The sequence below is a fragment of the Geotrypetes seraphini genome, chromosome 1, assembly GCF_902459505.1.
Source record: "Geotrypetes seraphini chromosome 1, aGeoSer1.1, whole genome shotgun sequence".
In the NCBI taxonomy this organism is placed as follows: Eukaryota; Metazoa; Chordata; class Amphibia; order Gymnophiona; family Dermophiidae; genus Geotrypetes; species Geotrypetes seraphini.
Window position 1 is genome coordinate 386,079,545 of NC_047084.1, and position 23,300 is coordinate 386,102,844.

At 44.3% G+C, this 23,300-nt stretch overlaps 1 protein-coding gene across 5 annotated transcripts in view; it reads right to left on the reverse strand.

Annotated features, from left to right (window-relative positions):
* The window catches only part of GAK (cyclin G associated kinase), a 652,499-nt gene that overhangs the window by 527,955 nt on the left and 101,244 nt on the right, over positions 1–23,300 (reverse strand). For all 5 annotated transcript variants that reach the window (XM_033916764.1, XM_033916747.1, XM_033916757.1 and 2 more), the window contains one exon: positions 3,931–4,073. In XM_033916764.1, the coding sequence (XP_033772655.1) occupies positions 3,931–4,073 (143 nt within the window). The remainder of the gene's footprint in view (positions 1–3,930; positions 4,074–23,300) is intronic.

Here is a 23,300-nt window from a genome sequence, read left to right on the forward strand (position 1 = left end):
ATGATCAATGTTACACCGAACAGCTAGCATTGGTACCTTCAGGCCTCGTAATGCTATGCTCAAGCTGGGCCGGTACTGAGGGAGTAGGCTGTGTCAGCAGCAGCCGCTTGAACACACTATCCAGCTCCCTCTAGAAAATCTAATCTAGTCTTTCCCGAAATGATGGCACTGGTACTGAAGGCTGAACAGCTGGTACCAATGGTGCAGCAGGTTGCCTCGGTGTGGGTGACCTCGATGAGGAAGCATACCTTGGAGATGAGACAACCTGCGAAGCTGGGGAGCAGTGGCATTGTTGTTTGGTCTGCATCGACTGACTTGATGCTGTAGAGACCTATGACACTTGTTGGGAAGCGGAAGGCTTCCTCGATGCCGAAGCCTTCAATGTCGACGGCTGTGAAGACTTGGCACCTTCCATGAAAGCGCTGTAAAAACTGAGAAAAGAACAGCGCAAATGAAGAAAAAGAAAACAATGTGAACTGAAAAGCTATCAATCTTAAGAAAAGTCGATAACCCAATGGAACACCATGAGCCCCCAGCCGATAAGACGGGGGAGTACCTTGATGGAAAGGTGTGTGTGTTTGTTTGTTTGTTTTTAAAGAAAACTCAATTGAACTGAATGAAAAGAAATGCAGAAAAAACAAAAAGAAAATATATAAAGAAAAAAAGTCGTGAAACGAGAAGACAAGGAAAAAACTGAACAGTTAAGTAGAAAACGAACTTCTTTGCTCCGCAGAAAACAAAGAACTGAGGAACCTGGTGCCTCTGCAGGCAGGAAGACACTTGTGCATGCGCGGTGCAGGCAGATGCAAAGTTTTTTTCCAAACTTAAAGCGACAGTTCACTTGTCAGACTGTCCATACCGGACTCCGTGGATGATGATACCCATATGCGACAAGCTGCCTGCTTGTTCTAGGATAAACTTGATCCTGAGTCTGTCCTCTCACCATAATCCTATGCCCCTCATTTCAGAGCTTCAAAAAGGTGAGTATTGATGCTATAGAGGTGTTTAAATGTCTGTGGTCTAGAGTTGTAGCGAGGAGCAGAAAGGGATTGTTGCCTTGAGGAAACCTAACTGGGTGAGACATGTTGGCTCGAGATCCCTGTTCTGACCACTAAGCTAAGTACTATTAAATAAATTATATTTACCGTATTTGCCGGCGTATAGGACGACTGGGCGTATAAGACGACCCCCCAACTTTTAGTTAAAAAATAGAGTTTTGTGTTATACTCGCCGTATAAGACGACCCCTTCTTCCTTCTCCACCCCTTTGTATTCCCCCATGTGCTTTCAGCGTTCTTCTCCCTCCTCTGTCTTCAAGTGCTTTCAGAGTCCTTCCCCCCCCCCCTTCTCTACCGCCCCGGGTGCAGCACAGCCAGCCAGGTCCCCTTACTTTTGTGGCACTTCCCCGACCGACCGACAACAGCCCGGGTCCGACAAACTTCCCTGCCCTTAACCGCGAATCTAAATTACCTTCTTACAGCTGCTGTAAGAAGGTAATTTAGATTCGCGGCTACAGGGCAGGGAGGATTGTCGGACCCGGGCTGTTATCGGTCGGTCGGGGAAGTGCCACAAAAGTAAGGGGACCTGGCCGGCTGTGCTGCAACCGGGGCGGGGCGGCCGCCCCTCTCTCTTGGTACTCTCTCTCTCCTTACCTGCCATGCCTGCAGCAGAGCCGAACGGAAGTCTTCCCGATGTCAGCGCTGACGTCGGAGGGAGGGAGGGCTTTGTTTAAGCTTTGTTTAAGCCCTCCCTCCCCTCCGACGTCAGCGCTGACGTCGGGAAGACTTCCGTTCGGCTCTGTGCTGCAAGCAGAGAAGGTAGGGAGAAGAAGAGCCGCGCGACTGAGTACATCCAGCCCCGCAAGTAAGGGCATGTAAACTGTACCCGGCGTATAAGACGACCCCCGACTTTGGGGAGGATTTTAAGGTACTAAAAAGTCGTCTTATACGCCGGCAAATACGGTAAGTATAAGCTATATATAAAAATAGAATAAAATAAATGTAAAACTAGATTAATCCGATGAGGAAATGACACTTAAAGCCACGGACGGTGAGAGGTTTTTGAGTCCCTGGTGGTGTCGCTGAGGACTATGAGTGATTGATTGAGAAATTTTGACGGTAGCTTTTGGAGTATAGTAATAGCTACCTAACTATCATTGTCAAATCTCCCCAACATATCTGAGCTTATAAGTGAGGTTCATTCCTTAGATGATAAGCACAAAACAAATCCAACTGAAGACACCACCTTATGAAAGTTTTTCTTAATAATAAAAATACACAAACAAGAAGTCACAGAATTAATAAAGCCTAATTTCCAAGATGTGAAAACCATAAATCCTTAAAATAAAAAAATTACTCTTGTCGGGTATCCAATGGCATGCATATTCTGCAAAAGTGGTTTGAACAAGACACCAAACAAAAATGTTAACAGGGAAAGACATTGACCCAGTAAGCTTGTACAGCTTTCTTTCACAGGAAAATATGTGGAAAAGCAAAAAGTAAAGCACTATTACATTTTCTAATTCTCAATCAAACTAAGAACCTTTAGCAACTCTACTGAAAAAGTAAAAACAACACACACGCATCAAATCAAACCAGCATAAACCGCATTCCTATTCAATTTATAGTAATTTCTAGTGCTGCCCGTTACACGATTCGAATCGATCGATTCGAATCGATTTACTTCGGGTGAATCAATTTGAATAGATTTACCACACCAAAAAATCGGCCTCCCGATTCATTGACTGACCTTCCCCCCTTGCCCCTAAAGCAGGAGCGGCAACGCTGCCTCTTGCTGACCTGCCGCTCCAGCTTTAGAGGGCGAGTGGGAAGGGTCAGTCGGGAAGTGGTTTCCCCGCAGCAATTTACCTAAATTCAGCAGCCTGCCCTGCAGAAGAAGATCGCTGGCTCTAGCAATCTTTGTAAGCTGCCATACGTCCGAGTTGTCTTCTCTCTGCCGCAGTCCCGCCTCTTCTCTGACGTCTAAAAACAGAGGAGAGGGAGAGAGATGGTGGACAATGGGATTTAGGGATGAAAGGAACAGAAAGGGAGAGCTGGTGGACCCTGGGGTGGTAGGGAAGGAGGGAGAAATGCTGGATGAAAGGGTAGTTGAGAAAAGGTGGATCTGTGGATGGAGACAAAAAAAAAGTAAAGATGCCAGACTTCCGGGAAAAGGAAGGGAAATGGAAGGGGAGGACAAAGATGGAAAATGGATGGTTAGCACGGAGAAAGAAGGAGACCCTGGCAAGCAAGTTATCAGAAGACAACAAAAGCCTGGGACCAACAAGATTTGAATAATGACCAGACAACAAAAGGTAGAAAAACTAATTTTATTTTCTGTTTTGTGATTACAATGTCAGATTTGAAACGTGTATTCTGCCAGAGCTAGTGTTAGACCGCAAACGTGAGCTAGGATTTAATAGAGAGAGAAAAAGCCTTTTTGTTTATTTTGTTTACACCACGGCGCCAGTGTGGTTAGGAGAGGGCAAAGGGGGGTGAAGAGGCTACAAAAGGGGTGAAGAGGTTATAAAATAAACCCACCAGGATGTTTTAAAAAAAACCACCCAATTGGGCAGGAAAATCGAATCGAATCGGAAAATCGATTCAATAGGCTGAATAGAATCAAATTTTTTTTTTCCTGAATCGGGCAGCACTAGTAATTTCTGCCCTTCTTACAATAACTAAATAAACCTCTGTTAACAGACAAACTGTCACAAAGACAAATGTATTTTACTGTTATTCAGTGCACACCATGAATTAGGGTAGTAGGACTGTCAGATAAGTACTGCCAAATTCATATAGTATGTACATTCACCTTAATTTCTTAATATGTATGTCCATGTACTATGGTAATAAACAAGACCAAGCATGTTGTCCCTCTCTGTTTCTGGAGGCATCTGCATCAATAAATTCATTTAAAGTCTATGCCATACCTTAAGATCCCTGTGAATAATGGGTGGCTTCTGTTTATGCATGTGCTGAACTGCTTTACAGCTCTGGTAGAATATCTTCAGTACTGTATCACATGAGAGGAGACCTTTAGATTCAGCCTTAGTTAAGAATTCCACAAGCTGTCCTAATAAAAGACGACATCAATTATGTAACCATTCTTTCACACAAGACATTACTGAACATTCAATCACAAACTCTTACATTTGAGGGCTTCTCTTTTTAAATATGCATTATTATGTTTTCACAAGAATAAATTAATTTCCAATTGTTTACATCTGTAAATTCAAAAATCGATACACAATTAAGTAATTACCTCCCTGGACTGGGGTTGTGCTGCGGTGTTTTACATCGTTTTTACAAGATCAGACACATGAAGTTATTGTAAATGGGACACCCGCAGGGGACGGCCCGGTCGGCTGTTTTAATTTGTATTTTGGTCCGCTTTATACCCTGTTAGGCACTCTTAATGTGTCATACAGTTTACGTGGATGATATGCAATTTTTCTTTCCTGTGAAAGATTCCCTTACTATGACAGTTAGGTTTTTTGAACAAAATCATGGTTAGTATAAAAGGGTGACGCCATGCTCAGGAGAGGTTGCTGAACCGCAATCCTCCTGCAGCCCGCCTGAGCAATTCAAATGTATTCCACATAACCACCAACCCCCCGAATTGCTACCAATAAGCATTTAAAGGTGTGTACCTGTGTTGGGAATTCTGTCAAACCAGAAATAACGGGGCTATGGCTAATGAATCCGTCCGTAAAGACACAGACCGCATGAAGGGGTCGGAGGAAAAGATAGTGGCTCCTCCCAGTCCTGCTGGCTCCCCCATTACCTCAAATTGGATTTCAGAGATTACCCTAGAAGTTACAACTGCGCTAGAAATGATATTGGCCAAACACTTGTTCCTAATTGACTGCAAACTGGAGAATGTGCAAGGGAAAATCAAGGTGGTGAGCTGGAAGTATTCCAGCAGTGCCTGAGTGACGAGGAAGACAGAGTCCAGAATGTCCAGACTGCAACGACCAGTTATGCAGAGCGCTTGTGGAGTTTGGAGGAACATTTGGAGGATCTAGAGAACCGAACCGGTAGAATAATCTCTGATTTGTCAGCTTCCCTGAGTCGTTGCCAGAAGGGAAGTTGGCCAGGTTCCTGAAGGAATGGTTATCTTCGAACCTACAGCTCTCACAGACCCTGGGACTGCTACCCACCGTATCGGCAGCATTCTGCTATTCTTTTTTTTTATTTTTTTATTATTTATAATTTTTCATAAACATATCAAGTATACACTTGTACAGAAAGGCGGAGCTAATCAAAGAATATAAATTTCCCAATTTAGATTAACCACAATCAAGACAATATAAACATTAAACTCCATCTCAAGTCCTCAAATCATGAATCCAAGAAGTAGAACAGCAAGCATAATGATATAAATCATAGAATTATAAAGAAAGGAAAACAGGGAGACAATCAGCTGAAGGAAGTGACCAATTTAAACATTGAGCACTCATGTTGTTGTCCCAGCTTTCAGGTGTGCAGCTGACAAAAAGGTTGTCAGTTGTGTAGGATCAAAGAAAACATATTTTTGTTTTTGATATAGTATCACACATTTACATGGGTGACCTAGAAAGAAGGAAGCTCCAAGAGCAATAACTACCGGTTTCAAAATCAAAAATTCACGTCGACGCTTCTGGGTATCTCGTGCCAGATCCGGAAACATTTATATTCTAAATCCCAAGAATTCTTTTAATTTATTTTTGAAGTAAAGTCTCAGCAACCAGTTTTTATCTGGTGCCAAGGCAACAGTAAGAAGTAAAGTTGCAGGTGTCGCTATTTCCTTATCCGACTGTTCCAACATCAACGAAACATTTAAATCCTGTTGAACCTCTTGTGGTATCTGTATTTTTTGATGTTGTCCTTCAACCCTTCGTGTGGGCAAATAATAAACCTGAGTAAACGGTGGAAGCAAATCTTCTGATATGCCCAATATTATAATCATATACCTTTTTATCATACATCTGAGGTATTGTTGCCACTCTAGGAAAATTAATTAATCTGAGATTGTTATTATGAGAGATGTTATCCAAGGCTTCCAGTTTTCTTCTCATATTTATATTATCTCTCATTAGTGTTTCAGTAAGTTGTTTAGTGGCATCTTTTGAGTCTTTGAGGTCCTGCATATCAGTTTGTAAAGTTTTAATATATGTTTCGTGAGTATTTAATTTCTGTTTAAGTTGGCAAATTTGAGGTTTAAGAGATTTTGCCAGGTCAGCCACTAGATCCCATATCGGCTCAAGAGTTATTTCTCAGGGTTTCTCAATTGTAAAAGATTTTTCAGGTAAAGTTGGAGGATTTAATACAACTGACCTGTCCTCCTGGAAGCTGTTCGCCTGAGAACTGTGCTCCCTCCTGCTGTTAGAGCCCTCAGGCAACACAGAACTCTCCAAACAGGAGTCCAAATCCAGACTCCCCTGTCCGGTGTCCAAAGCCTCACGAGACAGGAGCTCACCGCCATCCGATGGCTCCTACACCCAAGGGGAGCTGGCGGTCTGGGGAAGAGGTGGAGGTGCTCTGGCATCGGGACTCAACGAGATCTCCAGTCCCGGGGAGATCGCCTCCTGCTCGCCAACAAGAGCCTCCAACGGGGTAGCCGACGCCACCGCCGACTCTTCCTGCATCCGGCGAATTAGATCCTCGATATTGCCGGTTTTAGCAGGGTCAGGGCACCACAAGGCTGCAGCGGCGCTTCGGCCCCTTCTTTTCGGCATTGTAAAGGTAAATCTTAGGGAAAAACAAAATAAGCCAAATACTCGATCGAAGACCGAGCCGGGACACTCAACTGGCTGTCCCTTTCGCCATCTTGGATTCGCAAAGTCAGGGCCCAAAAACTGCTATTCTATGGGCAATGCACACTGGACCGGCACCACACTATGAGAACCATCAAAACCTGTTTCCAATACTATTCTAGCAGGGTGGCACAATAGCGAAGACAATTTTCCCTGATCTGTAGCAATCTGTGTGAAAGATATGATTTGCGCTCGCCTAATCAGCGAAGTTGAGAGTTACACATAATGGGACCACCACTGTTTATGACTCTACAACAGTGGCACAGGCCTTTATTGCCTCCCTGCCTGTCCTGGAGACGGAAGCATCTACTTCCACTGCTAATGGACTGAGACGAGTTTTTGATGTGGGGTGCTTGGGTTCGCTGTTTTCTCCACCAAGAGTTGGATGGATTATGGCTTTTTCAGGCCTCATGGTTGTGTTGGTTTATGATCCCCCACGCAGGAGATGGTTGGTTTGATGCCGAAGGGGATCATGAGTTTGACTGTTGAGAGGGGGCCCTGTGAGTTTGGGATGTTGGGGAGATGTTTTGCTGTTCAACCTGCTTTGTTTGGAATATCTTGTTAGTATGTGAGGAGGTGATATGGTTGGATGGGATGAGGTTCCCCGCTATTTCCCATCCAATTATTGTGAGTTGATTTGACTGATGGTCCTGATTGTGGAGGAGATGAAGACTTGTTTGAGGTTTGTGGATGGGAGTTTGGGGATGGGATGGAGTTCGCCTGTGTGAGCTCCCCATTCTCTCTAAACTGCATGGATCTTGTATGAGTGGCAGTGGGGGTAGGATGTATGTTTGTGGGAGGGAGAAGGGAGGGAGGGGGTGTAGGCTGTTATATTGGGTGAGTGTGTGTTGTATCGGGTTTCTGGGGATTGTGTGGACAGTTGATGTGAGTAGTGGTAGAATGATCAGAAATTGTTGTTGATGTGGAGAGCACAAAGTATTTTCTCTCTTTTTTTATGTTGGATTGCCCGAGTGGGTAGGCGTCCACAGGTGACCGGCACCGATCTAGGGGCAGTGGTGATATCTTGGGGATTGAGGGTTGGGAGGATTAAGGAGGAGGGAATGGACATGTAGGAGGTTTGGGGTAATTAAGATGGCAGGGGAGGGGAAGGACAGGAGAGGTTGGGTGAGGAGGTCTGTGGGAGGGGGGAGGGGGTGGGGTGGATATCTTGTTGATACTATTGATACTAAACCATCCACTGAGAGGCTACTCGTGCATTGCTATTGATAGAAACATAGAACATGATGGCAGAAAAGGGCCAAGGCCCATCTAGTCTGCCCACACTAATGGCCCACCCCATAACTACCTCCATGAAGAGATCCCACATGCCAATCCCATCTTTTCTTAAAATATGGCATGCTGCTTGCCTCAATTACCTGTTGTGGAAGATTATTCCAGCGATCAACCACCCTTTCGGTGAAGAAATATTTTCTGGTGTCGCCATGAAATTTCCCACCCCTGATTTTCAACGGATGCCCTCTTGTTGCTGTGGGCCCTTTAAGGAAAAAGAGATCCTCTTCTACCTCGATACGGCCTGTGACATATTTGACGTCTCGATCATGTCTCCCCTCTCTCTGCGGTCCTCGAGTGAGTACAGCTGCAACTTACCCAGTCGTTCCTCATACGGGAGATCCATGAGTCCTGAGACCATCCTGGTAGCCATTCGCTGAACCGACTCAACTCTCCGCACATCTTTTTGATAATGCGGCCTCCAGAATTGTACACAGTATTCCAGATGGGGTCTCATCATGGATCTGTACAACGGCATTATGACCTTGGGCTTACGGCTGACGAAACTTCTACGGATACAGCCCATGATTTGTCTAGCCCTGGATGAAGCTTTCTCCACTTGATTGGCAGTCTTCATGTCTTCGCTAATGATCACCCCCAAGTCACGTTCTGCTACAGTCCTTGCTAGGATCTCACCATTTAGGGTGTAAGTCCTGCATGGATTTTTGCCGCCAAGGTGCATGACCTTGCATTTTTTGGCATTGAAACTTAATTGCCAAGGTTTGGCCAATGCTCCAGCAGGAGTAGGTCCTGCGTCATACTGTCGGGCATTGAGCTTTTGTCGGGCACTGTGCTTTCATCTGATGTGCGGTTGCCTACCATGTTGCATAGTTTGGCGTCATCGGCAAATAATGTCATTTTACCTCGAAGCCCCTCAGCCAAGTCTCTTACGAAGATGTTAAATAGGATCGGGCCCAAGACCGAGCCCTGCGGCACTCCGCTGATCACCTCCGTCGTATCGGAGAGGGTACCGTTTACCACTACCCTCTAAAGTCTACCTCTAAGCCAGTCCCTAACCCATGCGGTTAATGTTTCACCCAGTCCCATCAAACCCATCTTGCTCAATAACCTGAGGTGTGGGACACTATCAAACGCTTTGCTGAAGTCCAAGTACACGATGTCCAGGGACTCCCCTATATCTAGCTTTCTTGTTACCCAATCTGATTGGACGTACACAGCTCCTAATATGTTCTCTAGAATTATGCTAGATTGACCCATGGAGCAGGTGGCTGGAATGACACCCAGGGGACCGATTTCTGTTTCTCTATTGCAGTCATGACTAATGTTTTATTTTAGATGGTTAAAATTATGACATAAAACATGGGAGGTACAGATTCACCATTATGCCATTCATACAAAACCCCATATGGAAAAAAGGTACAAACTCTACAACACTAGAAGGCCTTTCACACGCACTCATACAGCACAGGCGTTAAACTAGCAGGAGAACACAGACCAAAACAGAAAAAAAGAAAAGAAAAAAGAAGTGGAGAAAAACCTCAGTTCTGCTTCATTTGGCAAAAAACTCCACTTCTAGAAAACATTCCTGCATACACACAAAAACTCTAAGGCAAAAAAGCACTGTAATAGCCTGCAGAGTAACTGTCCAAAGCACCCGGGGTACACAACCCTAAACCTGAAAGTGTGGACGAGGGGCACAAAAAGCACTGCAGTCCAGACTCAAGCAAAGAGGCCAATGAAAAACCACTTAGCTGCTGCCGTTCTCCAGGCACTTCTTAATTCACAATCCTGGGCAAAGCAGCTAGTGAACCCAACGGGGAACCTCCTGTTTCGCATTGTCGTGCTGCATCAGGGGTGTTAATTTCACTACTTCATAAGCATATAGTCGGACATATCGGTGCTCCTCCGGCTCACCCTCCACTTCATAAATCACTTCTGGCGCAAGGAAAACTCTGTAGCACACACGCTGAAAAGACTAACACAAACTCCACCCATTACTCTCTTCCACCAATCATGCGCCATCAGGAACCGAAAAAGGCCGCCCACTCAATCTGGGCATTCAATCCCTCAGGCTGGACAGATTCCAACAAGTAGATCCACCTTTGCTCCTTCTGCCACAGGAGGTGTCTCCAATTACCCCGACGAACAGGATAAGGTATGTGTTCAATCACAGTACATCGCAGAGACTCAAAATCATGACGGGCCTCTAAACATGTCCCACCAAAGGCTCCTCAAGACGTTGGGTGTTTAAGCAAGATCTATGCTCAATCAGTCTGATCTTCAACTGACGGTATGTCTGCCCAACATAGATTTTCAAACAGGGACATAAAATAATGTATATTACCACTTTTGTCAAACATGAGGTAGAATAACGTAACTTAAACACACGACCCGTCTTTGGATGTACAAACACATCCGAAGCAATCATTAGAGCACACAAAGCAATGATCACAACTGTGGTGACCAGATAGTATCACTGAATCTGGATCAGATGAACAGATCTCAATGTGCTTGGGCTCAAAATGTCACTAAGATTCCGATTGCGCCCATATGAAAAAAGAATCCTAAGATGTTGTAAACTTGGATGTAGTTGCAAAATATGGAGATGTCGACGGATCACCCGCTGCGATCTCCTAGACATCTGATTGAATGTAGACACAAATGGGACCATATCTTGTGAAGGATGTACATTACGGTACTTAAGTAAGGCCTCCCGATAATTATATAGGGCTCTTTTCCTGGCCTTCGCTACCACATGGGCCGGATATCCCCTGTAAATCAATTTGTCCTGTAAAATGATAGATTGGTGTCGGAATTCTGAATTAGTGCTACAGATGCGTCTATAACGTACAAATTGGGCAAAAGGAATGCTGGTCTTCATCGAATACGGGTGCATGCTATTGAACTGTAGTATAGAATTCTGGTCAGTTTCTTTCACATATATCGTAGTATATAATCGACCCAGCTGTTAACTCCACCATAACATCTAGAAAAGCAACCATAACATCTAGAAAATTCAACTCAAATTTTAATGCATTAAGAAAGTCTCTTAATGACAGCAATTCATCCAAGGACCCATGCCATAGACAAAAAATATCGTCTATAAACCGGGTCTATCCAACCATAGATTGAAAAAATATAGAAGAATAAATAAACTTTTATTCAAAGTAGCCCATAAACAAATTGGCTATAGTAGGCGCAAATGTGGCACCCATCGCCACCCCAGAGAGTTGCATATAGAATTGACCCTCAAACACAAAATAGTTCTTCTTCATGGCTAAAGAGGTCAATCTAAGCAAAAAATCTGGGGGGACCAAACATGGATGAGGCAGTAAATCCAAAAAATATAGTAAAACCTCCAAAGCCTTGTCTTGACGGATAGAGGTGTATAAGGAAGCCACATCAAATGTCACTAAAAACGTGACCTCAGACATCCTGGACTCCCAGTTGCCCAATAAATTCAAAAAATGTGTGGTGTCCTTCAATAGAGATTTAACCAACACAAGACAAGATTGCAGGTGAACATCCACATACTGACAAACACGCTCTAATAGAGAATCCCTCCCTGCCCGGGGGGGGGAGGGGGGAGTCTAAGTTCTTATGTATTTTCGGAAGTAAATAGAAGGCACCTTAAAGTACTTAAAAGTCAAAAATTTATACTCTGCCATTGTCAAGAAACCAGCCCTCCTACCCTCATTCATCAATCCCACTAAACTATCAAACACATCATCAGACGGATCCCTGTCCAGCAGGAGGTAGTTGCTAGCCTGTTGAAGTTGCTTATTGGCTTCTGTCAAATATTGCTCCCGACCCCCAAACTACTATAGCACCCCCCTTGTCCGTGCGATGTATAACAACCGAGGTCTCAGTACTCAGCTTCACCAATGCTTCATGTTCTATCAGTGTCAAATTATGATGAAATCGTGTATCAGTATTTTCAATTAATGTAATATCTTGCAAAACAGCAAGGCGGAATGCATTCAGAACTGGATCTATCGGACCCGGAGGGGTCAAACCCGACTTGTTTCGGACGACAGAGCGGTCCAAGGGAGAGTCTATGAAGTTTTCCAATTCCACCTGGAATTGAAAAGGGGAATGTTTTCAATCAGCACAAATGATAATCCCTTGGCTAACAAACTTTCCTCCACACTAGAAAGGGAATATCTGGAAATGTTTACCACAGCTGGTCTGCTCTGGACTGGGACCTTGTGTGATATTTCCTGCGACTCCTCCGATGGCTGCCTCTTCCCCTGGACTGTTTGGGCTCCCCTTCCTTTTCCACTCTCTGAGGGGGATCCTCACTCGCACTCGATCCCTCTGAAAATGACTGAAATGTAGTAATTTTCTTCTGACCCCATTTTGAGCCCAAGCACATTGAGATCTGTTTCATCTGATCCAAATTCAGTGATACCATCTGGTCACCACAGTTGTGGTCATTGCTCTGTGTGCTCTATAATGATTGCTTCAGATGTGTTTGTACATCCCAAGATGGGTCGTGTGTTTAAATTACATTATTCTACCTCATGTTTGACAGAAGGGGTAATATAATAATAATAATAATAATTTTATTCTTGTATACTGCCATACCCAAAAAGTTCTAGGCGGTTCACATTCATTAATTAAGGTCCGCGGTGACACACGGATTTACAAAATTTTAACAAAATTACAGAATTTTAACAAAAATTACAGGCAATGAAGAGAGGGGTGTGGGGAACTCTATAACTGAGATTTAGCAGAGGTAATGGTAAGACAGAAGGTGGGGTTGGTAAGCGATAACGAGAGTGAGACCAAGTGTGGAGAGGGGAGGGGGGAGGAGAAGGAACGGGGGAGAGTGGGAAAGGGGAGAAGCCGGGGGCAAGGGGGATTAAAAGCCCTGTTCGCGGAAGAGGTGCGTTTTGAGAAGTTTTCTAAAACTAAGGTAAGAGGGGGCCTCGAGTATCATTTGGGCAAGCCAAGGGCTCAGCTTAGTCGCCTGGTAAGCAAAGGTTTTGTTGAGAAATCTATTGAGGTGACATAATTTTAGGGATGGGAAGACGAACAGCTGGATTCTGCGGGATTTCTTGTTGGTGAGATTCAGAGTGAAATGGTGATTGAGGTAACTTGGTAATAGGCCAAAAACTGTTTTGTAGCAGAAGCAGGCGAATTTGAATAGGACTCTGGATTCGAAAGGGAGCCAATGCAGTTGGTGGTAGAAAGGCGTGATGTGGTCCCATTTGTTCAGGCCGAATATGAGGCGGACGGCAGTGTTCTGGATCAATTTTAGTCTCCTCATGGTTTTCTTTGTGGAGCTCAAATAAATGACATTGCAATAGTCTAGTACACTGAGCACGGAGGACTGTACCAAAAGGCGGAAAGAGGAGTCGTCAAAGTATTTTTTTATGGTGCGCAGTTTCCAGAGCACCGAGAAGCATTTCATGACAGTAAGATCGGTGTGATTTTCTAGCGATAGATGTTTGTCTAGAGTGACTCCCAGTATTTTTAATGTTTGTTCGAGGGGGGAAGACCAGACTTTTCACCTGGATTGTGGAGTCTTTGATTTTTTCATTGGGGGAGGCTAGGAAGAATTTTGTTTTGTCCAGGTTTAGTTTTAATCTGTAGGATAGCATCCAGAGTTCTATCTGATTGAGTATGCTTGTGATGTAGGCTAGAAGTTATGGGGAGAAAGTGGAGAGTGGGATGACTATTGTGATGTCATCTGCGTAGATGAAGAATTTGAATTTGAGGTTATGAAGGAGGTTACCCAGGGAGGCGAGGTAGATATTAAATAGTGTGGGGGACAGGGGGGAGCCCTGCGGCACCCCACAGGAGTTAACCCAGCTAGGTGAAGAAGAGTCGTTTTTAAGTACTCTGTAGGATCTGTTTTGTAGGAATCCGCGAAACCAATTGAGGACCTGGTCGGAGATGCCTATGTGGGTCAGGCATTCAAGGAGAATGTTGTGGTCTACTAGGTCGAACGCACTGCTCAAGTCAAGTTGAAGGATCAAGGCGCTGGAGCCCAGGCTGAAGAGGGTGTGCAGGTGGTCAATTAAGGCTGCTATGATGGTTTCGGTGCTGTGGTCTGTTCAAAAGCCCGATTGATTGTCACTTAGTATGTTGAATTTATCCAGATAAGCGGTGAGGTCAGCTTTTACCACCCCTTCAGCTATTTTAGTGAAAAGAGGGATGCTAGCGATTGGTCTGTAATTAGAAGGGGAGTTTGGGGATTCTTTCGTGTTTTTTATGATTGGGGTTAACATAATATGGCCTTGGCCTGGAGGAAAGTATCCTGAGGAAAGTAGGAAGTTCACCCAGGTTAGCATGTTGGCTTTGAAGTGGATGGGCGCAGTTTTCATGACGTTTGGAGGGCAGGTGTCTAGTTTGCAGAAGGAGTTGGAATATTTGTTGTAGAGTTTATTGAAGGTTTCCCAGTCCAGTGTTTTGAATTGGTTCCAGTTTAGATCTGCTCTGGACCCTTGTTCTAGTTTATATATGTCGGTGTCAAGAAGAATGGGAAAAAGCTCGAGAGGATTAGTTGAGGTAGATAAAGTAGATCTTAGTTTTTGAATCTTGGAGATGAAAAAATCAGCTAAGGTGTTTGCAGTTAATGTGGAATCTTCATGGTTGTTGGTGAGTGTCTCGATGTAGTATAGGTCGTTAACCAGCTTAAAGAGAGTGCTACTGTTATTTGTAATGTCACCAATTTTGTGTGAATAGAATTTTTTTCTTTTTTCCTTGGTAAGGTTTTTATAGGTTTTTAGTTTAAGTCTCCAGGCGTCTCTGTGTTCCTGGGATCCCGATTTTAGCCATACTCTTTCCGATTTTCTAATGTCCCTCTTCAACTGAAGTAGCTCTGCATCGAACCATCCCCCCTGCTTTGTAGTTCTGATTGGCGGGTTTTTATGGGGGCTATTTCGTTTAAAATGTTTGTGCTGTCGTTGATCCAATCTGTCATAAGTTGTTCTGTTTCTTCGCTTAGTTTTGTGTTCTTTTCGTAGCGGGCCCAAAATTCCTCTGGGTCAATCTTTCCCCTGGAGGTGATAGTTTTGATATTTCTTGTTTTGTAGTTTTTAGAGGGTTTTTGTTGGCAGTCAATGGAAAAGTCACAGAGTCTGTGATCAGACCATAGGGAATCTGACCAATTGGATTGTATCCAATTAAATTTTGGGCTGGACAGTACTTTGGAGGAGAAGGTCACCAAGTCTAGCTGATGACCTCTTTGATGAGTTTTGGTTGGTGGGGGTTTGAAGAAGCCTAGTTGGGTGATGAGAGACCAGAAATCCGATACTTCTGGTTGATCAAGTTGCTCGAGGTGGATGTTGAAGTCCCCGCACAGTAGGTTGTATTGGCTTGTTAAGGAGTTAGTAAGTAAGGCTTCCGCAAAGTCCTCTTTGGCTAGGTTCCATTTTTTTGGTGGGATATAGAATAGAGTGATTGTTAGGGAGGCGGCCAGGGATTTTGACTTAAGAGAGCAGGCTAGTATTTCAGAGTTAGGAGAGGACTTGGTGTTAAGTAGAGAGCAGTTGAGGTGGTCTCTGAAGATTATAGCTAGACCACAACCTCTTCCCCTGGTTCTGGCCAGGGAGAGAATCTTAAATCCTAGGGGTAGACAGTCTTTGATTAGGATATCCTTGTCGGAGTGCAACCAGGTTTCAGTGAGTAGGACAAAGTCAGGGTTGGTTTCACTCAGCCAGTCTTTGATCAGAATGGCTTTGTTCCTCAGTGATCTAATATTTAGGTAGAAACCTAGTAGGTTCTGTTGGTTGGAGTGGGCGACAGGGTAGTCGTGAGAGTAGGCTAATTTTTTTAGAGACCTAGGTTTTTTTGGGCAGAGCTTATATGAATAGCGGGAGGGTGGAGGGTTTGGGGATGAACTGATATTAGGTTGGTTCTGAGGCGTGTGGGAAGAAACCATAGGAACTTTTGGTTTAATTGAGCGGTATAAGGAGATGTGTACAGGAATGGGTGTTGTGGCATAAGGGTCTGCAGTGCATATCCTGAGGATGAGGAGAAAAAGTAGAAGCAAAGCTGCACATTGATGGGGGTTAGGCCATACCATGATTCCGCTCTCGGGGGGAGGGGGGGGGGGAAGGGAAAAGAGGGGGTTCGAAGCACAGAGAGGGATGATTAAGTGGTAAGAGATTGGGAGTTAAGAATATATCCTTTTTTTTTTTTTTACAGACTAGTCAGATTAAAGCAATACAGTAAGGAGAGCAATGAGCATTAATGTGCTATACAGTTTATGGGCAATGAGCATTAATGTGCAGTAAGAAGTGGTTATTAAGCTAGACTTTGGTAAATTGTATTCATGCAAGAAGAATTAGAGGTGGGTAGTAATAAGCAGTGATTTATACTTAGCGCAAGTAAATCGTCCCAGCTCCTTAATCAATGTTGAAGCAAAGCTTTACGCTAAGATCTTAGCATCTTGTCTAGTGAAGGTTCTCGATAAAACAGTTCGCCCTGACCAAACAGGCTTCATCCCATCTTGATTTTCTGCCTCTAATACACGCAAGCTTTTGCATGCTTTGTTAAAAGCTATAAGTACACCTGTTCCCATGGCTGCATTATTCTTAGACACAGAAAAGGCCTTCGACAGGGTCAAATGGCTTTATCTGTTTCAGGTACTTCGCTGGTTTAGATTCCTTGACCATTTTGAGGAGCTAATTCATACACTCTACACATGTCCCTCTGCACGGCTTTGGCTCAACTCTCAATTGACTACAATTCCCCCTCCCCATTCGCGGTTTCTGCACTCGCAATTTCACATAATCGTGATTTTTTTCTGGGGAGGGGGAAAATTTAAAAAACCATATTTTTTACCTCCCTGCCGCCTTCCCGGCCTTACCTGGTGGTCTAGCGGGCTTTCGGGGCAGGAGCGATCTTCCAACGCTCCTGCCCCGTGCAGATCGCCATGAGGAAATGGCTGTAGGGAGTTCCCGTCGTAGTCTCGAGAGACTACAGGAACTCACAGCAGCCATTTCCTCATGGCAATCTGCACGGGGCAGGAGCATAGGAAGATCGCTCCTGCCCCGAAAGCCCTCTAGACCAGTGTTCTTCAACCTTTTTACACCCGTGGACCGGCAGAAATAAAATAATTATTTTGTGGACCGGCAAACTAATAGGACTAAAATTTAAAAACCCCGTTTACGCTCCATCTCCGCGAGCTCGGTCCCTGCAAACCATCTGATCCCATCTGCACAAGCCACAATTATGATTTTATATTGAACATTTTATTAAAGTATAAAAAGAAACAATATTCTGAACAATTGTGATTTTATAAATACAAATATACAGAGCACGGACCAACAAAACCCCTGTCTCCCCTCCCCTTCACATATATCCCCTCTACTATCAAGAAAACTGAACAAGCCAAGTTCATAGAAATATCATGCTAACAGAATACTGCAGTCCCCAGTTATGTCTCTAGCAGGATATATATTTCAAATCTGATATATTCTAATCATAAAATAGAAATAAAATTATTTGTTTCTACCTTTTGTTGTCTCTGGTTTCTGCTTTCATCTTCTTTTCACTCTCTTCCTTCCAGCGTCTGCCCTCTCTGTCTCTTCAATCCAGCATCTGCCCCTTCCATCTACTGTCTGACCTCTCCCCCTTCCATATGGTATTTGTCTTCTTTCTATGCCCCTATCCCCTTTCCATCCAGCCTATGCCCCTCTCTCCTTTTTACACAATTCACTCCAGCTTCACTGCTCTCTTCATTTTTATCTCTCTTACACCAGATCTAGCATCTTTGTCCCTCTCAATTTCTCTGCTGACCCCCCTTCCCATCTCATTCCTATCTCTCCCCTTCCCTTCCTCTAATCTCCCTGCAAGCTGTTTCCTTCCTTTTTTCTTCTCCCTTCCCTCCTCCCCCTGTCCAGCAGTAACTCTCTTCCTTTTCCTTTCCCTCCTCCCCTCCCAGCAGCATCTCTCCTTCTCCCTCCCTCCAGGTCCAGTAGCAGCTGTCCCTTTTCCCCCCTTGCCCAGCAGCTTCCCAGACTCCATTCCCTCCTCCCCTCCCAGCAGCATCTCTCCTTTTCCCTCTCCAGGTTCAGTAGCAGCTGTCCCTTTTTCCCCCTTACCCAGCAGCTTCCCAGACTCTTTTCCCTCCTCCCCTCCCAGCAGCATCTCTCCTTCTCCCTCTCCAAGTCCAGTAGCAGCTGTCCCTTTTCCCCTTGCCCAGCAGCTTCCCAGACTCCATTCCCTCCTCCCCTCCCAGCAGCATCTCTCCTTCTCCCTCCCTCCAGGTCCAGTAGCAGCTGTCCCTTTTCCCCCCTTGCCCAGCAGCTTCCCAGACTCCATTCCCTCCTCCCCTCCCAGCAGCATCTCTCCTTTTCCCTCTCCAGGTTCAGTAGCAGCTGTCCCTTTTTCCCCCTTACCCAGCAGCTTCCCAGACTCTTTTCCCTCCTCCCCTCCCAGCAGCATCTCTCCTTCTCCCTCTCCAAGTCCAGTAGCAGCTGTCCCTTTTTCCCCCTTACCCAGCAGCTTCCCAGACTCTTTTCCCTCCTCCCCTCCCAGCAGCATCTCTCCTTCTCCCTCTCCAAATCCAGTAGCAGCTGTCCCTTTTTCCCCTTGCCCAGCAGCTTCCCAGACTCCATTCCCTCCTCCCCTCCCAGCAGCATCTCTCCTTCTCCCTCTCCAGGTCCAGTAGCAGCTGTCCCTTTTTCCCCCTTACCCAGCAGCTTTCCAGACTCCTTTCCCTCCCCCCTCCCAGCAGCATCTCTCCTTCTCCCTATCCAGGTCCAGTAGCAGCTGTCCCTTTTTCCCCTTGCCCAGCAGCTTCCTAGACTCTTTTCCCTCCTCCCCTCCCAGCAGCATCTCTCCTTCTCCCTCTCCAGGTCCAGTAGCAGCTGTCCCTTTTTCCCCCTTATCCAGCAGCTTCCCAGACTCCTTTCCCTCCCCCCTCCCAGCAGCATCTCTCCTTCTCCCTATCCAGGTCCAGTAGCAGCTGTCCCTTTTTCCCCTTGCCCAGCAGCTTCCTAGACTCCTTTCCCTCCTCCCCTCCCAGCAGCATCTCTCCTTCTCCCTATCCAGGTCCAGTAGCAACTGTCCCTTTTTCCCCTTGCCCAGCAGCTTCCCAGACTCCTTTCCCTCCTCCCCTCCCAGCAGCATCTCTCCTTCTCCCTCTCCAGGTCCAGTAGCAGCTGTCCCTTTTTTTTTTCACCATGCCCAGCAGCTTTCTCCCCTCCCAGCAACTCTCCTTACTTGCCAGCGCTGCGATTCAGTAAGGCAGCCTCGGGTCCTTTGTTGGGTCGCACCGCCTCTGAGGAAAGCAGAAGTTGCATCATCAGAGGCGGCCCAACTCAGCAAAAGCTCCAAGGCTTCCTTCCTGAATCGCTGCGCTTGTAAGGAGAGCCGCTGGGAGGGAAGAAAGCACAGTCTGAGGCTCCCCATTATCTCTCCGGCCCTGCGCTCCTCGATCTTGCCGGTCCTGCTCGGACTGGCAGGAATTTTCTGCGGACCGGCACCAGTCCACGGACCGGCGGTTGAAGAACTGTGCTCTAGACCACCAGGTAAGGCCAGGAAGGCGGCAGGGAGGTGGGGGTGGGTCAGAGCCGGATAATCACGGTTTTTCGCCATTCGCGGTCCGGCTCTGCCCATATCCCCTGCAAATAACGAGGGAGAAGTGTACTTCTTCTCACTTACATAGAGGGACACATCAGGGTGCCCATTATCCCTGCTCCTCTTCAATCTGGCTTTGGAATCACTAGCTACTGCTATCCGTCATATCGACGCCATATGTGGCATTTCCTTTGCTACCCGGGAGATAAAGTTGTCCCTATATGCAGATGATACAGTGGTTTCTCTCGCCGATGTTTCTCAATCTCTTTCTGCTTTGATACAGGTCATTGAAAAGATCTTGTCTATTTCAGATTACAAAATTAACTGGAAGAAGTCTGATCTTCTACCTCTCAATATTTACTGTATGCAGCGCGATTGTGCATAGTTCTCTTTTCGCTGGGCCTCCTATAGAGTGAAATACCTGGGTATCCTTTTCTCTTCAGATTTTGAGTAAACATTGAATCTTAATTGGGCATGGGTGTTGGCTCTGGTGGATGCTCCAGTTCAGAAAATGGCCTCTCCTCTTATTCACTTGGTGGGGTCGTCTGGAGACCATTAAGAAGATCCATGATAATCCCTTGTCTATTTGACCATGTGTACAATAAATCCTTTCTCACTTCTTGTGGCGTAATAAACTCCCTAAAATCACAAGGCTCCATATCTCCAACGTAGTAAACTACATAGAGGAGTGAATTTTCTAAATTTATATAATTATCACTGTGCCAGGAATGGTGTCTATTCCACACTTCCCCTACCTCCGTGTGTCCCAGTTGGATTGAGATTGAGAAATGTTTACTCTCACCTTTGTCCTTCACGTTTGTGTTTAGTTGTAAACTCCCTTCTTGCATACATTATCCTATATTAAGGGATACTATCCGATCTCTGTTGGAAGTGAATGCTTTATTTAAACTTCGCATAAAAGATACTTTTTCTCAGTCTCTTTGATTTAATCTCTCGTTTTGTATTGCTTATGATATCATATATTGGCTGCTTATGATATCATATATTGGCCCTACTGGTGCAAAAAGGCATTCTTATGCTTGATCAGATTTGGGATACTCAGCTTTTACTGTTTAATATCTTGCAAGACCGCTTTCAGCTTTCTGATTGTGAATTCTTTCACTGGCTTCAGTTACAGCAATGTCTCACAAAAAGTAAGCTTCAATTGTCTACTGAAATACTCGCTGTTTGATCCATGTCATCTGTCTTCAAGGATTTACAAACATCTTCAATCCTTTTTTGATCTGCCTTTAAATGCACTTCAGGCCATATGGGAACATGATTTGGATGCCCACCTGATGTCATCTTAGTGGTAGGACTTTTGGACATCTGGTTGGACATCTTCGACTCAGTTTCTGCTATTCATCTCTCATCGAGCTCTTTGGACTCGTAAGATGTTTCATATTGGTCAGCTTTATTCTGATACATGCTGGTACATATGTTATATGCTTGTCAGTGTTTGCAACCTTTCTAGGTTTTTCGTTTTTGGTCCATCATTTCACAAATTCTCTCTCTCAAAGATTACAGATTGTGGTTTGGAGAAGTACAGCTTTGACAGATCCCTTATCCAAGGATCGTGCTAGGCTGCAAGATAGACATTTTTGTCTCCTCCATTCACTCTGCTTCCACCATGTCCGATGTTGGGATTCAGTGACACAATTCAGGGAGGTCTGTTGCAGATGCACGAAGAGAGAGACGAACTGCTTCCTGCCACTGATGTTTGGGACTGATGAGGGATCTGAGCTCCCCCACGGTGGTAACGCTAGACGGCATCTAGAGTGTCCTACAAAGACTGGAAACAGAAATAACTAAATCAACTTCAGAATTTGCTACGGTTGTAAGTAAAATAGATGATTTATCAAAGTCAGTAGAATCTAATAAAAAGGAAACAACCAAAAGACTTGACCAGATGGACAAAGAAGTTTAATCTTTACAGCATTTAACTGGGAACTTGGCTAAGAATAAAATTTTCATTCAAAGGAAAATTGAACAGATTGAAAATTTTAGTAGAAGGTTGAACCTACGATTTCTTAGTTTTCCTAAAGCCACTGGGATAACACCGGGCAACATGCTCAAGAAATTTTGGCTGAAACCTTAAAATTTCCATCAGAAGCTATGCCACCCATAAATCAAGTTTATTATCTTCTGGAAAAAAAGAAGTTGGAAAATACCCCTGAAGTTGAAAATTTACAAACTGGTGATTTAAATAATCTATATTTGTTGATGAAAAAATCCCTAGAAATTCAATATTGAACAACGCTTCTTGTCTAGTTTGTATTTGAACAAGACCTAAATTCTATTATGCATATGTTATCTCGTTTTTCTCAAGCTTTATTCCTTGGGCAGAGAATTTGGGTCTTTCCTGATGTGACTAGATCTACTCAAGATCGTAGAAAAGCATTCCTCAATATAAGACAAGAAGTTAAAACATTGGGGGCCACTTTCCTGCTAAGTTACCCATGCAAATGCTTAATTAAATACACTGGGTCAAAATATATGTATTTTTTGTCCCAGAACAGCTAAGGGCCTTTTTGGACACTAAGAAGCTAGTCCAGGAGATTCAGGGTTGATGTAAAATTGGAAGGTGTTATAACCCGTTAAGTATATTTCTTATTATTTTGTATATAGATTGATCTCCTTATCATATTTTTCCCCTCCATTGCTCTTTGTGGTCCGAGGAAGAAATAATAATCTGTTATTATTAATAGGAATGTTGTTAAATTCCTTTCTTTTTGTTCCAATATTTTATTCTCTGTATTTCCAAAACAAGGGAATACTTGTAAATTTATTGACAAAACTAGTCTTTAAGCCCAGTACATTAACGGGTGCTAGAATCGATGTGTGCGTCTGTCTTTCTTTCTTTTTTTCTTTCCCTCTCCTTGGCCACTTTCTGTCTTTCTGTCTCTCTATTTCTTCGGCTGTCCACCAGCACCCCTTGCATGCTCCCCCTCTCCAGCAGTAGCCCTTCTCCCTTCCTTTAATCTCCCCCGTGTCCAGCAGCACCCCTTCCCTGCTCCCCAGTGGATTTGTTTGAGGCCAGGGAATGATTGGCATCAGTAAGTTCTTGTGAGGTAAAAGGTTGATCTAGCGAAATATGGTCCATAGGTTCTAATGAGGGATGAGGTAGGTAAGAGAAAGATGCAGTATTTTTGATGGAGGAGATTCTGAGGAGTATAGGAGCTGATAGAATGATAGAAAGTTTGATGATATATTAGAAGTATTAGTAACTAAATTGATGGAATGATCTTTGATGACAGATATTACATTTTTTCACTTGATTTCTTTAAGTAGTTTGCTAAAAGGTGTCTGGCTTTATTATTGTCAGCATAATAAGTGGAAGCTTGAATAAAGGTGGAACGAGCAGCTGAGGTGCTAAGGAGAGAGTTGTATTGAAGGCGAAGATTATGTAATTTAATAAGGGTAGGTATATCATTTAAGTTAGATAGGTGTAACAATTCCGTTTCATGTATGAGTTTTTCTAGATCAGTGAAGAGAGCTGGACAATCAGAGAATTACAGAATACAAATAGTAAAGATGTCACAGTACAGGCAGCGAATTACAGAATACAATTTGTAAAATACACATATTTCTCAAGTTATCAGCATTGTGTTAATCGTTTTAAAATGGTATCTGATTAGAAGATAAATCTGTCGAACAGTGCTGTCTTAATTTCTTTCCGAAATGCACCATAGGTCACCTTGGCTCTGTTGATGTAA